Genomic DNA, 15120 nt, shown 5'->3' with positions numbered 1-15120 from the left:
GGGTACTTGGCTTAAAGCCATCACTGTAGGGCTCCTGCCTCAGCCTCAAACCTGGAGGTATGGGGGGCTTCACTGATGTCCAACACAGAGGCCGAGGTTCTTGGTGTTTATTGGCTTACCAGGCCATGAAAGCAAGCTCCCAAATCCAGGCCCTGCCTACTGTCTGCAGGCCTTGAACTTGTGGAGCCAGAGTTCCCGAGGATCAGTGGGTTCGGGCTGGCACGGAGCTAAGCCACTTTCTACTGTCGGAGCTGTGTTCCCTGGGAAGACATGAGAGGGGAGAGGCTTCTAGAAGCAATCAATGGAGCCAGAAGTTCCCAAGTCCTAAGGACTCTGCGGGGAACACCCGCTTCTTCCCAGTTTCTAAGTTTCCCATGACTCAGAGGTTCCCGTACTTGGGAAAGGAGGATTGACACCACTCTAAGGAGGATGGTAGGCATCACTGAGTCCCGGGTCCAGGGATGCTTGATGCGCAGGCTTCCATGAAAGTGGTATCCGGCTTTCCACAAAGGTCAGTTTCTGCCCTGCCCTGGGTGGCTTCCATAGCAAGCAGCTTCCCCACAGTCTTAGTGGATTCCCCAGTTACCAGGCCAGAGGCCTCTGCAAGTAGACGGGCCCGAGAGGCTCTGGCCTCAGTACCCACCTGCTTCCTTGCTGTCCTGGCTGGAGGAAGAAGCCATGGAGGTCAGGGCCCAGGCTTGTGGGGACACACTGATCCAGCACAGAATGGTTATGGCTAGCCTGCTTTCGACGGACTGCCTTCTTGTCCAGCCTCGGGCAGAGTGGGATGCAGGGTACCTGGGCATAGGGGCTCTGCAGATTGGCAGCTGGAGTAAGAGGGAGCAAGAGAACTCAGCATGGCCACATTGGAGAAATCCTAGACTCGCCACATCGTCAGCAGAGTGGGCTTAGGCAAATACCTTAGCATCTGAGCCTCTAGGTTGGAGAGGATATTGGTACCCGCCGAACAGAGTAGATGATGGCAAGGATGATGTACAAGGCTGAAGGCTGGGTGTAGGGCTGGCTACAGCTTAAAGAGAAGCTAGCCCAGGAGGATGGGCAAGCACACAATTTGGGGATGGACCGAAGTACAGACTGCCCTTGTCAGCATACTAGCTAGGGTTCACATCTCTGCAAGTGGGGTGACCTTGAAGTAGGACTGACTGGTGGGACAGCTGTGGCACTGGGCTAAGGCAGGAAGGTAGAGTCCAAGCGTGGAGCTGGGTGTTTCACAGTATACAGCAGCAATTTTGGTAATGGCTCCCACAAGCTAAGCCATGGGCTCCATCTAGGGGAACTTGGCAACATAGGGATCTGCTTGCCAGTCTAGCCGGCTCACTGGCCCTCACCATAGTTCTGCTGCTTCAGCCGGCTCAGGATCCTGAGGACCCTTCGTTCTGGGACTTCCAAGTTCTCTACTTGCTGAGAGCTGTAAGGAATCTTCTTCCTTTGCCGAATCCCGCCCATCGCCGTTTCCATCTCTCGGGCCTTGGAAGAACCTTCCTTCAGCTTCTTCTGGTAGTAGCTAGGGATGTAGTGCCCAGCAGCTCAGCCTGGTTGTGGATGATTTACCCCTTCCTCCTGAGCCCCCTTCTAGCTGGCCATTTGCATCTGGAGATGCAGTCAGTCCTCTTAGGAAATATGAGGAAATGGTTTTATCTGCTGTGTCACCGCATGTCACTTGACATCTGGACTTGAGGCTCTCTCCCACCACTAAGATGAGGGGCGAATGTGCATACAGATTAGAAGTCGATATGTATTACCCACCATTTCTGTTACTGATACCTTCACTTAGATAACATTTCTGCCTATAAACCAGCTGTGCAGGGCTGGGGAGTGTGGTTCAGTTGCCAGAGTGCTTGCCTAGCATGCAGGAAGCCTTGGTAAATAGCTCAACTGAGTTTGGTGGCACGTGCCTGTCATCCTAGCATTCAGGGTGTGGTGGATGTGGGGGCGCTCAGTTCAGAGTCATCCTTGTCTTAAGTGTTGAGTTCTAGGCTGTCCTGGGATACATGAAGTCCTTGTGTCAAAACAACAAGACAGACTTCAAACCCCGGCCTGCAGCTAGCGCGGCCTCATCCAAGACGCAGCGTCTATGGTGGTGTCAGAACACCTGCTGTCTGGGCACTAGCCAGGCTCCCAAACCAGTCTTGCTTTGCTTGCCTTTTTTCTTTTTCCTTCCTACTTGGAGACAGGCCTTGGCTGTCCTGGAACTGGCTCTAGCCCAGGTTGGCCTCAAACTCAAGGTGATCTTAAAAACTCTTGTCTCCTAAGTGCTGACATATGCATGAGCCACCTTGTCCTGATCAGTGTCAACCGTGTTAAGCTTAACTTGTCTCTTATTTTACTGAGTGCATACAGCTCTAAAGGACATCACTGGCTCCTCCCTCTGCTTTCTTGTGGCTTCTGACTTGGGTGCCTGGGCAGTTTTGTCTCCCTACCTGCTGCTTCTAGATATGAACTGTCCTGTTTGAACTGGAGGCCCATTCCCTAACTGACACGCCCACCAGATTTCTATACCCAGCTAGACTACCCAGGGAACAAAGACCACATGCACTGGAAGCTGTGGATACTCAGGAACCCTGCCTCCTATACACTGTTTCTCAAGAAGCTTTGGTACAAACCAAAAAAAGGTATACCCATGGACAACAGAAGTGCTATAGTAGAAGGGATGCAGAAGGAGAACAGGACTGGAGAGATGGTGGTTAAGAGCAGTTCCCGTTCTTCCAAAGGTCCCAAATTTAGTTCCCAGCACCCACATCAGATGGCTCAAAACTTGTGGTAATTCCAGCTACAGAGGACCTGACACCTTCTAGCCTTGTGAGGGTACCTGAGCGTGGGCTTACACACAGAACCACACCTGAAAAGGGCCTGATGCAGACTACAAAGGCCTGTGAATGGCCAGCATATGTTTGGCTGTTTATTCTTGGGGCTGTCTCATGTAGCCCAGGCTGGCTTCTAAGTCACGGTGTAGCCAAGGGTGACCTTAAGCTCCCAATACCCCCTGCCTCCAGCTCTTAGATGCTGGGAATTGAACCTGCGTGTGCTGGAAGAGGATCCGGTGGCTCTTTAACCACTGAGTCATCTCTCTAGCCCCTAAAAACAACTCTCTTGAAGACTCTCAAAGAAGCAAAAGATGAGAATTTCAGGAAAATAACATGTTAGGCTGTGCCAAATAGCTCATTGGGAAGGGCGTGCAAAGGAACAGGGAATGGAGCAATGTGGGAATAGGTCTCTGTGTTGGCATTTGTATGGAGCCCACAGAAGTAACTGTGAGAGGATCAAAGAAATCGACAAATTGTAGGGGTCATCGAGCCTACGGCTTGAACTCGTTTGCCCTGAGTATAAAGAGCATGTGTGGTGGGTGGGTGGTCAGGTGACTTTCCCGGCATGCTCGAGGCACCTGAACCAAACTAACCAAGCATGGCTGTGCACACCCTTACTTCAGGAGATACGAGACGAGCGTCAGAACCTCAAGGGCATCCTCAGCTATATATCAACTCGGAATCTAGCCTAAGCTACATGTGCCCCTTAGTGAAATTTGATTTTGAGACAGTCTCACTCTACAGCCCCACTGCCCTGGACTACACTGTGTAGACTGCCTCTGAGTACAAGTATCAAAAGCATGGACTACCTTACGTACGTACGTACGTGGCCAAACGTAAAATGATTGGCCATTGGTTATTGGGCACATTGAGGCGTACCCCTAATCTCTGATGCTTGAGAGTGACCGAGGAGCTCAGGTTCCAGCCCAGCTGGGATAACACAGATCCTGTCTCCCCACCCCCACCCCCTGCTGCTCCCTGCCCCTGGAGCTGAGGACTGAACCCAGGGCCTTGTGCTTGCTTGGCAAGCGCTCTACCACTGAGCTAAATCCCCAACCCCATAGATCCTGTCTTAACAAGGAAGAAAAACCTTAACTCTCACAGCTTCCTAGGGCCCACGGGTGTTTTGTCAAGGTCTTTTGCTCTCAAGAAAAAGCACCTTCACAAATGAGCTCATAAAGAACCACAGATTCCTTGCTGGACATCAGATCGTTGATGGTGAGAAAGAGGAGGAACAGTTCAGGAGACGCCAAGGGTAGAGAAGCACAGTCTATTCAGACAGGAGGATAGCCGCCCTGGTGTTCTGTAGATGTTTTCTCAAAAATGAGTGACATTGGCTGACCTCTTCAGGTTCAACCACTGACAGCACTGGCTGCTTATACAGAGAAAAAGGAATCTGTCTTAACCTCGGTCACTGATCCTGGCTGAAGCTTCCTCACGAGCAAGGAAGAGCAGAGAGCAGGGGAAGCCCTCAGAGAGGGAGGGACTGCCAGCTGTCTGTCTCACAGGAGTGACTGATAACCAGAACATATACTGACCTCAAAACACAAGGATCTAAACAGAGTTCTCAACGGAAATAAAAATGGCTAAGAAAGACTTCAAAATGTCTCCATCATCCTAAGCAAGTAGAGAAATTCACTTTGAAGCAACTTTGAGATTTCATCTTCTGCCCTAGTCAGAATGGCAAAGCTCAAGAGAACAGCTGGCAGCATGCCGGCAAGGCTATGGGTTCTCACTGATGGTGGGACTGCAGCCTGGCGCAGCCACTCTGCAAACAGTGTGAAGACACAAAAGGCCCAAGACAAGCCTACCATAGGACTGAGCAAATACTATAGAATGGTCAGTCAGGCCAGGAAGTAGAGGGCAAGGTTCAGAGGCTTCTCTGTGAGATTAGCTGGGCCTTCACCTCCGTCCATCACCTTTTAGCCTGAGAATGAATGATCGTGTTTATTTAGGCTGTAGTCATCTCTTTCTGAACACCCACTGTGCGCCGACCGCCCTTCCTGGAGGATGAGCACCCACTACGCACCCACCGCCCTTCCTGGAGGCATGTAAGATGATTCCTTTTCTAAGAGTCTTATAGGGAAGGATCGCTGCAGCCCGGCTGAAACCTCTGAACCTGGAAGACTGCATGTGGGGTTGCCATTACCTTAACCTTAACACTGGGAGAACCTAGCTGAGCTTTGAAGCCAGCCAGCTAGCCAGCCCCCCCCTCCCCAAGCCACCCCCCTAACCCTGTCTCAGATGGAGAGGTAGAGAAGTAAAACTTTCCTGGTATCGTCTACTCTCCTAGATCCAGCCATTCCTGAATCCCTGGCTGATCATTTGAACAGTGCAGTCCTCCTCCACCCAAGGCAGTTTTATTGGGGTTTTCTTTTCCTTGCAACCGAGAATCCAAACCCTCAAAAGTCTCCTACTATCACAGCACTAGCTACCCGCCCCACCCCACCCCACCCCTGACAAAGAACCCCCGCTTACTTTGTTATCTCCTCTAGGGCCACCTCTGGCAGGGCCAGCATTTCCACCAGCAAAGAGAGGATCTCAAAGAACAGTGTGTAAGGATTCGGGGGCGACATATCCATCAGGACATTCTGTTCTGGGATCATGAAGTATTAGCCGCCATTACTCTTAGGTGCCCCTCAATGTAACCCATCAGCCTCCAGATCCCGTTTCCAGCTCTGAGCGGCCCAGTGGGTGACCCCGGCTCACCCACAGAGCAGAAGAAGCGCTTGGTGTCTGTCATCACAGCCAAAAAGTCTTTGAAATCCACATGACCATCTCCTGCAGAGGCAAAGAGATGAGAGTGGCCAGGGGCCTTCTTCTGCAGCAGGCCAGGTATCGAAATCCAGTGACCCTGGTGTTCTCGGACATCCCTCCCACCCACCGAGGACTGTAACATCGATACTGAATCAGCAGAAAGTGTGGGATGGAAAAGCCAAAAATTACAGTCTTCCGGGTTAGAAACTATTGGGCCAGGACAGGTTTTGTAGCTCAGTTGGTAGAGTGTTCGCCTAGCATGCACAAAGTGCAAGGGTTCAATTCCCGAATAAACCTGGAGGTAAAGGGGCAAAGGTTAATGCTTCAAGGTCATCCTGGCTACACAGCCAGCTCCACAACCCTGTTGTGGAATGTAAGAAAACCACTCAGTGTTGGTCTTGCATTCTTGAGAGACAGCTGTGTGAGTTCAAAGCCCGTGCCCACCACTTCCCGTTTATGCGACCTGCTTAAGTTTCAAGCCCCAGGAAACTTTCGTTTTTATGGAGTGGAGACGGTCCTAACAGCTGCATGCATGGCGCATGTGCACGAAAGGCCAGCAGCTGTCATTACTGAGTGCTGGTGTCTGCCTGAGAATATTCTGGCTAGACTTGAGGGCCCTGCAAGCCCCACCAGACTGAGCCAATAGTCTCGTCTCTTGCCAAGCTCTCTGTTGCTAAATCGGTTTTCCCAGAAGGCCAAGTTCTTCTCTGTTCAACATGCTGCTAGCTGGCCACAGATGGCCTCCCAACCCCCATCACATCCTTAGAGGTTCCAACATTCTTTTTATTTCTGGTTTGTCAAGACAGGATTTCTGTGTAGCCTTGGCCATACTGGAACTCACTCTAGACGAGGCTAGCCTCAAACTTAGAGACCCAACTGCCTCTGCCTCCCTGGTGCTGGGATTAAAGGCATGTGCCACCACAGCCTGGCATCTAACTTTTTTTTTTCTTTTTTTCGGAGCTGGGGACCGAACTCAGGGCCTTACCAAGCGCTCTACCACTGAGCTAAATCCCCAACCCCTGGCATCTAACTTTTTTTCTTGTCACATTTTATTGATTTTCTGTGAGGGGAGGCACCAATGTGCCTGCCACATCACAGGTGTGGAGGTGAGGTCTCTTGGGAGTTTGTTCTCTCCTTCCACCGTGAGTGTCCCAGGCAGCAAGCATCTTCACCAGCTAAGCCAAAGAAGTTCAAACCAGGTAAGATCCCTTTCTAGGGCTGGAGAGATGGCTCAGCGGTTAAGAGCACCCGACTGCTCTTCCAGAGGTCATGAGTTCAATTCCCAGCAACCACATGGTGGCTCACAACCATCTGTAAAGAGATCCGATGCCCTCTTCTGGCGTATCTGAAGACAGCTACAGTGTACTTATATATATAATAAATAAAATAAATCTTTAAAAATAAAATAAAATAAAAGATCCCTTTCTAGACTGTCTCCAAAAGCCTCTAGAAGAGACTCTGAGAGACAAGGACAGGACAGTTTGTCCCACGTTGTGCCCCAAGGCTCAAGCCAGTGGGAACTCAGTTCCTGCTCTCTGAGCTGCTTAATTTAACAGTGGACTCAGGAGATCTCCAATCCTTAAAGACCGGCATGAGAATGCTTAGTTAGGACTTAACCCTGGCCACTGGTGGGACCTGAGGCTCAGAGAAAAGGTTCTTGTCCTAGTTCCCATGGGGCGGGAGGCAGAGCTAGGTCAGTGAGGGTTGAGGCCTGGAACCTTTGTCTTCCTAGATTAACAGTATACGCTTAGCAGCACCCCTTCAAGTGTGTGTGAGGAGTCTGCAGTGGCAGACAGAACAGTCCTGAGCAGAGGTCAGGACTCAGTTTCTACGTGGCCCTACCCTCCCCTTTGACAGGCCACACCCTGCCACATGCAAGTGTCTTGTGCCCATTTCTCAGGGACTACTACTTCCTTCTCCTTTCCCTGACAACTGTTTGATTTGGCACCACTTGGCTTGAGTTGTACCTCCTCCAGGAAGCCTTCCTCCCAGACCCCCATCTTCCAAAGTGCCGTAACCACAGTTTCCATGCTTCGCTTAACTTCTGTGCCAACCTTTATCACCTGGGAACCCCTGGAGGATAGCAGGGCTGTGTCTTACACGTCTCTATCCTTGGGCAGGAACACTGACAGCAGACATCCCACACGGATAATGCTAGCAGCTGCTGTCTCCTGCCCCACAGGCTCTGCCCCACCCTTTGCCTGCTTCCTCCATTTTAGCTTATCAGTTCTATTTTATAGACAGGGAAACTGAGGCCTAGCAAACTGCTGGACTTGCTCAAAGCCAGAAGGCCGGTAAAAAGAAATGCAAGGCTTGCCAGGCAGTGGTGGCGGTTTGGGTGGCGCACACCTTTAATCCCAGCCCTCGGAAGGCAGAGGCAGGTGGATCTCTGAGTTCGAGGCCAGCCTGGTCTACAGAGCAAGTTCCAGGACAGCCAGGGCTACATGGAGAAATGCTGTCCGGAAAAACAAAAACAAAAGAAAGGAAGAAGTCTAAGAGTCGTGAAAGAATACTTGGTATGTAGGGCCTGAGGGAAAGGATTCCAGAGGTCACCAACACAGTTCTGGTCACTTCTGCATCCCCAGAAACTGCCACTGCACAGTGGCTCGGGGACCATTAGCTTCTGGAATCAGAGCCTGCTACAGACTTGGTGAGACCCAGTGTGGAAGGAAAAGGCAGGCATAGTGGGTTCAGACCTTAGGGACACTAAACTCTGACCCAGACCTTTAAGCCAAGCAGGGATCCCTTCAGGAAGGAGCCCACGTGGCCTCACGGCCTCGTGCAGGGGAAGCCCCTCTCCAGGGCTCACCATTGACATCAGCACTCATCAGAGCTTCTTCCACCTGGGCTGGAGTAAACGTGAAGCCGATTAGGAGTAAGATGTTCTTGAGGCTCCGCGCATCCACCTCACCAGGACCGTTGAAGATATCGAAGTAGCTTCGGAAGGCTGTCAAGGGAGACAGGGTTGCTAAGTGGGACGCTCCTGCAACATCATCATTACATCATCTCTTCTTCCTCTGACTTTTTTGTGGCACGCGTGGTGTGCTTGGTGAATGCTTGTGTGTGCATGTTATGAGGAGGGCAGCAGGTAGCTGCCTCGAGTGTCTTGTTTTATTCACTTGGGTCAGTGAAACATTGTAGAAAATCTGAGGAAAGGAACTGCTGTGGTCAACAAGGTTCTAGACCTTAGGAAGGAGTAGGAGGTAGGACGGTGCACACCCATTCTCGTAGGGCCAGCCCGCCATGAGTAGTAGAGGCAGGGAGGACAGGGTCCACAGAGACCTCAGCCAGGATGGGAGATGAGCACTTCCCAGTTTTGTTGGTAGGATAGGGTGTGATGGGCAGTAGGGACCTATTCAGAGCTGGCGGCCCTGTTAAATGGAAAGGGGTTGTCTAAGATGGGTAGGGTCCTTGGGGAACCCTGCCTCTCTTTCAGGCTTCTTCTAGGGAGTGGGGGAGGCAGCCCACCTATGTCCTAGGGTCAAGTGCAGTAGACCCCCTGGAGACACTGTTTATTGTAGTGGGACAGTGGGGCAGTGGGGCAGCAGTGTAGGAAAGTGGGGCAGTGGGGCAGCAGTGTGGGAAAGTGGGGCAGTGGGGCAGCAGTGTGGGACAGTGGAGTAGTGGTGTGAGACAGTAGGGCAGCAGTATGGGATACTGGAGTAGTGAGGCAGTGGTGTGGGAAAGTGGAGTAACAGGGCAGCAGTGTAGGACAGTGGGGTAGCAGGGCAATGGTGTGTAACAGTGGGGCAGCAGTGTGAATCAACAGGGCAGCAGTGTGGGACAGCAATGTAGTGGTGTGGGACAACAGTGTAGTGGTGTGGGACAGTGGGGCAACGGTGTAGGGCAGGAGGGCAGCAGTATGGGTCAGGAAGGCAGTGGTGCGGGACAGTGGAACAGTGGTGTAGGGCAGTGGGGTAGCAGGTAAATAATTCGAGATGCTCACCTTCTTCCTGCTTCAGGGTAAGGTGCTCCTCAGTCCTCTCCTCCCAGTTCTGATACAGTTTGAAGAGGCCATGCTCTTCCGACTCCTGCCTGCAGGAGAATGGGCCCAGGACAGCTTGCAACCACCTCCTGCCTGCTTCTGCTCCTGCTCCTGCCCCTGCCAACGCCACCCAGGGGCAGGGAAGAGGAAGACAGGGCAGCAGACTGTCAGGAAACTTCCCTGAGGGACTCTACTATGCCAAGAAGCTACAAGTGACAGAGACCCAAGGGAGTGAGAACAGGAGCCACAGGTGGTCCCTTTGGTTGTGGGAGGACTGGGGGTACGGTGCAGGGGTACAGTGCTTGCCTAGTATGAGTCCCCAGCATCAGAAAGAAAAGGGAGGGAGGGAGGAAGAGTGGAAAGGGGTGAGAACTTGGGGGACACCCTGCTGGGAAGCACGGAAAGGAGACTGAAAGGGGATGAGCAGAGATGTGGGCAAGGACCAGAGTGTAAGGGCCTATGTTGGAGACAGACTGCAGGCCGGGCCCTGGTAAGGTGGCAGGCTAGTGGAGGTGGCTCCTACCGTGTCTTGGCATAGTTGAGATTTCTCTCATTGCCCTGGGGCAAGAGCTCTGGCCATCTCCAGCTCTGGTCCTGGGCAGGAGTTGGCAGGACTGAGCTAGGGGTCCCCATAGGGATGGGGGCTTGCCCAGGGGCTGGTGGTTTGACCCAGGATGGGACAGTGGCTGGAGCTGAGGTGGAAGGTTCATGCAGGGTCGGAGGTAAGGGTGGAACAGAGCTGTTGACGGGGCCTGAGGTGGGCACAGAAGTCACAGTCTTGGGGGACCTCCTGGCTGTCAGGGCCCGGGACTTCAGAGTCCTTCTGTGGGTGGCTTCCTCCTGCTCTTCCACCTCCAGTAGGCACTTCATGAAACCCCGTCGGAAGTTCCCAGGACCCTGGGTGCCTGCAGCTGCCAAGGCCGGCTGCCGTTGCTTCTGCCCTTGGCCCAGCTCCTTCTTCTCAACATCTCTCTCCTCCTGAGGATAGGGGAGGGCACCTATGATACCTCCAGGCAGGCAGGCAGGCAGGCAGGCAAGCAGGCAGGCAGGCAGGCAGGCAGGCAAGCAGACAGATAAGCAGGCAGGCAGGCAGGCAGGCAGGCAAGCAGACAGATAGGCAGGCAGGCAGGCAGGCAGGCAGGCAGGCAGGCAGGCAGGCAGGCAGGCAGGCAAGCAGACAGATAAGCAGGCAGGCAGGCAGGCAGGCAGGCAGGCAGGCAGGCAGGCAGGCAGGCAAGCAGACAGATAAGCAGGCAGGCAGGCAGGCAGGCAGGCAGGCAAGCAGACAGATAGGCAGGCAGGCAGGCAGGCAGGCAGGCAGGCAGGCAGGCAGGCAGGCAAGCAGACAGATAAGCAGGCAGGCAGGCAGGCAGGCAGGCAGGCAGGCAAGCAGACAGATAGGCAGGCAGGCAGGCAGGCAGGCAGGCAGGCAGGCAGGCAGGCAAGCAGACAGATAAGCAGGCAGGCAGGCAGGCAGGCAGGCAAGCAGACAGATAGGCAGGCAGGCAGGCAGGCAGGCAGGCAGGCAGGCAGGCAGGCAGGCAAGCAGACAGATAAGCAGGCAGGCAGGCAGGCAGGCAGGCAGGCAGACAGACAGACAGACAGACAGACAGACAGACAGTCTGGCCTACAGTGGTTCTAGCCTCCCGCAGAGCCTCTGGGGATACTCAAACTGTCCTTTTCTCTCCAAAGGCCTGGAGGAGGTACTCCGAATCTCTGAGTACCACTCCAGGCCCCATCCGGAGGGTTCTGACCCACCAGCAACTCACCACGTCCCACCTGCAGGCTATACTCATGAATGAGCCAATTTCCCTTATAGCAGCCCACACAGCTGTGACCTTCTCACTCTCGATGCCTGGGTCACACAGGTGTCCCAGCACGTAATGGACACTTCAGATACTGTTTCTCATCCATTACCTAGAGCCAGCCATGCCTACATCTGGTCCCTCTCATCTCCAAGTCAGGATAACCTGAGCTAGGCAGCCTGACCTGCCTTTCTCCCTCACATATTCTCCTTGGCAGCCTTTTCTCGGTGCTAAGGATCGAACGTGAAACCTCAGTGATGATAGGAGTGCTTGCATCCCTAACTCACTCCTCCTTTAGCCGAAGCAAGGCACCATTGGCCATGACACCTTTAACCCCAGCTCCCACACGACATTCCTCAGTCTGTAACTCTAGTTCCGGGGCATCTGTCGCCCTCTTCTGGCTTCCTTGAGAACCACATGCATGTGGTACATACAGGCAAACACTGCAAACAGCCCCCCACCACCCCAAAAGACAACGAAAATATGAACATGCTAATAGAGTGCCCATGGCTGACAGGATACTTCAGCCTGGATGATCGGGGAAAAACTGCTGAGTGGCATTTAAGACGAAGCCTGAGTAACTCCATGGACTTAGCCATGGCTCTATCTATGGAGAGACAGACAGGCTTAGTGGGCAGCATGTGCAAAGGTCCAAGGGTAGAAATCCCACCAGAGTGGCCAGACACAGAGCCTTGCGTGCTTGGTTGAAGATTTGGGGTCTTGTTCTATGAGGGAGAAGTTTGGGCTAGGCGATGGGGGGCGGGGAAGGGATGGACTCGGAAACGGCTTTGTAGGGCCGAGAGGGATTGCTGATGTACTGGGAAGGGATCAGAGGAATCAGGAGCAATGTGGAGCTAATTCCCATGAGCCTCTGGGTGAAGTGCTAGGGCATCCTTTACCGAGGTGAAGACTGGGTCAGGGGTAAGTGGGAAGTGGAGGGTACAGGACGCTGCTCTGGTCTGCAGTCTGGGGAGTGAGTTCACTCCGTCTGGCAGCTGGGTATAGGAGCGGGGAGTTTCAAGGCACAGTCTGACTTGGAGATGTGGATCTGGGAGTCACCCGGGAGGGACTGACTGAGGTCCTCCAGAAGAAGTACAGATGGCAGAGGAGGGGCCAGAACACCATGGAGGGAGACTAGGAAGGAAGGGCCTTGAGGTCCAGGCCTCTAAGCCCAGGGAAGATGGGTGTGGGAGGGAGGGGGAGCCTCAGTCAAAATAGCTCTATAAAGTCTTTGCGTGCATGACATAGGTGGACATGCATGTGCCGTGTTGGACACTCGGAAGACAGAGGACAAGTTGGGGAATCAGTTGTCTCCACAGTGTGAGTCCTGGGGTTGACCTCAGCAATGAACGTATTTATTGACTAATGGATTGATCTTGAGACATGGTCTCAGACTCGCTATGGAGACTAGGCTGCCCACGAACTCTGTCCCTTATTATATATAAGTACACACTGTCACTGTCTTCAGACACGCCAGAAGAGGGCATCGGATCTCATTACAGATGGCTGTGAGCCACCATGTGGTTGCTGGGATTTGAACTCAGGACCTCTGGAAGAGCAGTCAGTGCTCTTAACCGCTGAGCCATCTCTCCAGCCCAGAACTCTGGGCCTCTTGAGTACTGGGATTAAAAAGGGCATGAGGGGCTGGGGATTTAGCTCAGTGGTAGAGCGCTTACCTAGGAAGCGCAAGGCCCTGGGTTCGGTCCCCAGCTCCGAAAAAAAGAACCAAAAAAAAATAAAAAATAAAAAGGGCATGAGCTGCTCCACCAGGATACCTCTAAACTGATCTGTGTGTGTGCATTCTCACGAGGCGGCTCAGGTGGCATGGTGTACATGTGGAAGCTGGGGGACAATCTGTAGTAGTTGGTTCTCCTTCCAACCTATGGGTCCCTCTGATGGCTCTCTGGCTTTAGCTCAAACTGGCCTTGACTTTCTAGATGGGGGAGTGCCCTTGAGTGTCTCGGGTTCCTTCAGCTAGCTCCCCAGCGCTTAGGTTACAGGCACGTGTCACCATGCCTGGTTTGGGGAGTATGCGGGTGGAACCTAGGAGTTTGTTCATGCCAAGCAAACTCTATCAACTGAGTCTCGTTCCCAACCGGCTATTCTTGTGCAGGATCCAGATTCTATTCCTCGTCCCCCCATGGAGGCTCACAACCATCTGTAACTCCAGCTCCAGAGGATCTGATGCTCTGTTCTGGCCACGGAGGGCACCAGACAAGAACACGGTGCACAAAGAAACAGGGAAAACGGCCATGCATATAAAATCCAAAACCAAAAACTGTAAAGGGCTCTGTTCTTTCAAAGTCCCCTTAAGCACATGGAAGGGGCCATAGGTACTAAGGGAGCATGGGTGCTGGGGTAGACACTGCTGTAGAAATGGGGAGACTGGCGGTGTGGAGGGAAAGGATCTGCTAAGTAGGCAGTGGGATGGCTATTGATGGCAGGAAGAGACTGGATCTTGTGGTTCTCTGTTCTTCAGTGACATTTGTTGCTCTGCAAGGACACAGTGGAGCAGAAGTAAAAGGCAGCGTGGGGCTGGAGAGATGGCTCAGTGGTTAAGAGTCCCGACTGCTCTTCCAGAGGTCCTGAGTTCAATTCCCAGCAACCACATGGTGGCTCACAACCATCTGTAAAGAGATCTGATGCCCTCTTCTGGTGTATCTGAAGACAGCTACAGTGTACTTATATATAATAAATGAATAAATCTTAAAAAAAAAAAAAAGGCAGCGTGACTGGGCAGCGTGACTGGGCAATCACACATGGAGTCACTTCCAGCCCCAGCAGCCAGCCTGCTTTTTTCAGCAGTATGCAGTAAGTACAGATGGAGTGTACCTGGTTGCAGTGTCCCCGGACCAGGGTGTGACTGGGGATGTGTCGTGAAGATAGGCTGGAGCAATAAGGGCTGGGTGATGGTGATAGGGTGGGATTCTAAGCTTGTACCATCGACTGAGAGAGACCAGGACGTGGCACAGCTGCTGGTGTGGGGATGGCTAGAGGGTCACAGACATTCGGAGAAGCTGTGACTAGGAACTGAGGGCAAAGGCTGATGGGAAGCAGCCCTGAGAAGGAATCAAGGGCTCCAGAGTGGGGTCTCATTTCTGACTGCCCGCTCAAAGCAGCCACCCCAGACCCAGCGGCACGCACACACACGTAAACCCAGAGTCTGGGAAGCAGAGGCCTGAGTGGGGCAGGATTTTGAGATCATCCTCAGCAACGTAACAAGTTCTAGGCCAGCCTGGGCTACAGGAGACCCAAAAGATGACTTCAAGATGGCGCAGCAGGTAGAAGCACTTGCCGCCAACCCCACTGTTCCCAGGGCCCATGTGGTGGGAGGAGAGGACCTCCAGCCCCGTGCCGTGGGACGTATGAGAGGCATCTCTGTGTACACACAATGGTACTTGAGATTTGAAAAAACTCTGAAGCCGGGCAGTGGTAGCCCACGCCTTTAATCCCACACTGGAGAGGCAGAGGCGGGAGGATTTCTGAGTCTGAGGCCAGCCTGGTCTACAGAGTGAGTTCCAGGACAGCCAGGGCTACACGGAGAAACTCTGTCTCCCCCACACCCCGAAAAAGAAAAAGAAAAAAGAAAAGCCAAACAAACTTTATTTGTTTGAATAAAGGATAAATAAAAATTAAAAAGAATGAAATATAAATTAAATGTGAGTGTAGCCCAGGCTTACATTCATGCATCCCCCAGTTTGACTGGAACTGTTTGTTTCCACCACCCTCCCCCCTTCCCCCACTCCCC

General features: G+C 52.9%; 1 protein-coding gene across 10 annotated transcripts in view; it reads right to left on the bottom strand.

Annotated features, from left to right (window-relative positions):
• Positions 1 to 92: 92 nt before the first annotated feature.
• The window catches only part of Spata21 (spermatogenesis associated 21), a 25823-nt gene continuing 10795 nt past the window's right edge, over positions 93 to 15120 (bottom strand). For 6 of the 10 annotated variants that reach the window (XM_087550251.1, XM_087550255.1, XM_087550252.1 and 3 more), the window contains exons 8-15: positions 10091 to 10545; positions 9529 to 9617; positions 8392 to 8529; positions 5535 to 5606; positions 5304 to 5421; positions 1350 to 1525; positions 644 to 827; positions 93 to 260 (exon numbers count right to left, since the gene is read on the bottom strand). In XM_087550251.1, the coding sequence (XP_087406377.1) occupies positions 203 to 260; positions 644 to 827; positions 1350 to 1525; positions 5304 to 5421; positions 5535 to 5606; positions 8392 to 8529; positions 9529 to 9617; positions 10091 to 10545 (1290 nt within the window). In that variant the 3' untranslated portion in view covers positions 93 to 202. The remainder of the gene's footprint in view (positions 261 to 643; positions 828 to 1349; positions 1526 to 5303; positions 5422 to 5534; positions 5607 to 8391; positions 8530 to 9528; positions 9618 to 10090; positions 10546 to 15120) is intronic. The other 4 variants (XR_015619949.1, XR_015619948.1, XR_015619947.1 and 1 more) reach the window with 2 other exon arrangements.

Source organism: Rattus norvegicus, chromosome 5 (genome assembly GCF_021556685.1).
Source record: "Rattus norvegicus strain SHRSP/BbbUtx chromosome 5, alternate assembly SHRSP_T2T, whole genome shotgun sequence".
Classification (NCBI taxonomy): domain Eukaryota; kingdom Metazoa; phylum Chordata; class Mammalia; order Rodentia; family Muridae; genus Rattus; species Rattus norvegicus.
This window is presented reverse-complemented; position numbering and strand designations above follow the sequence as displayed.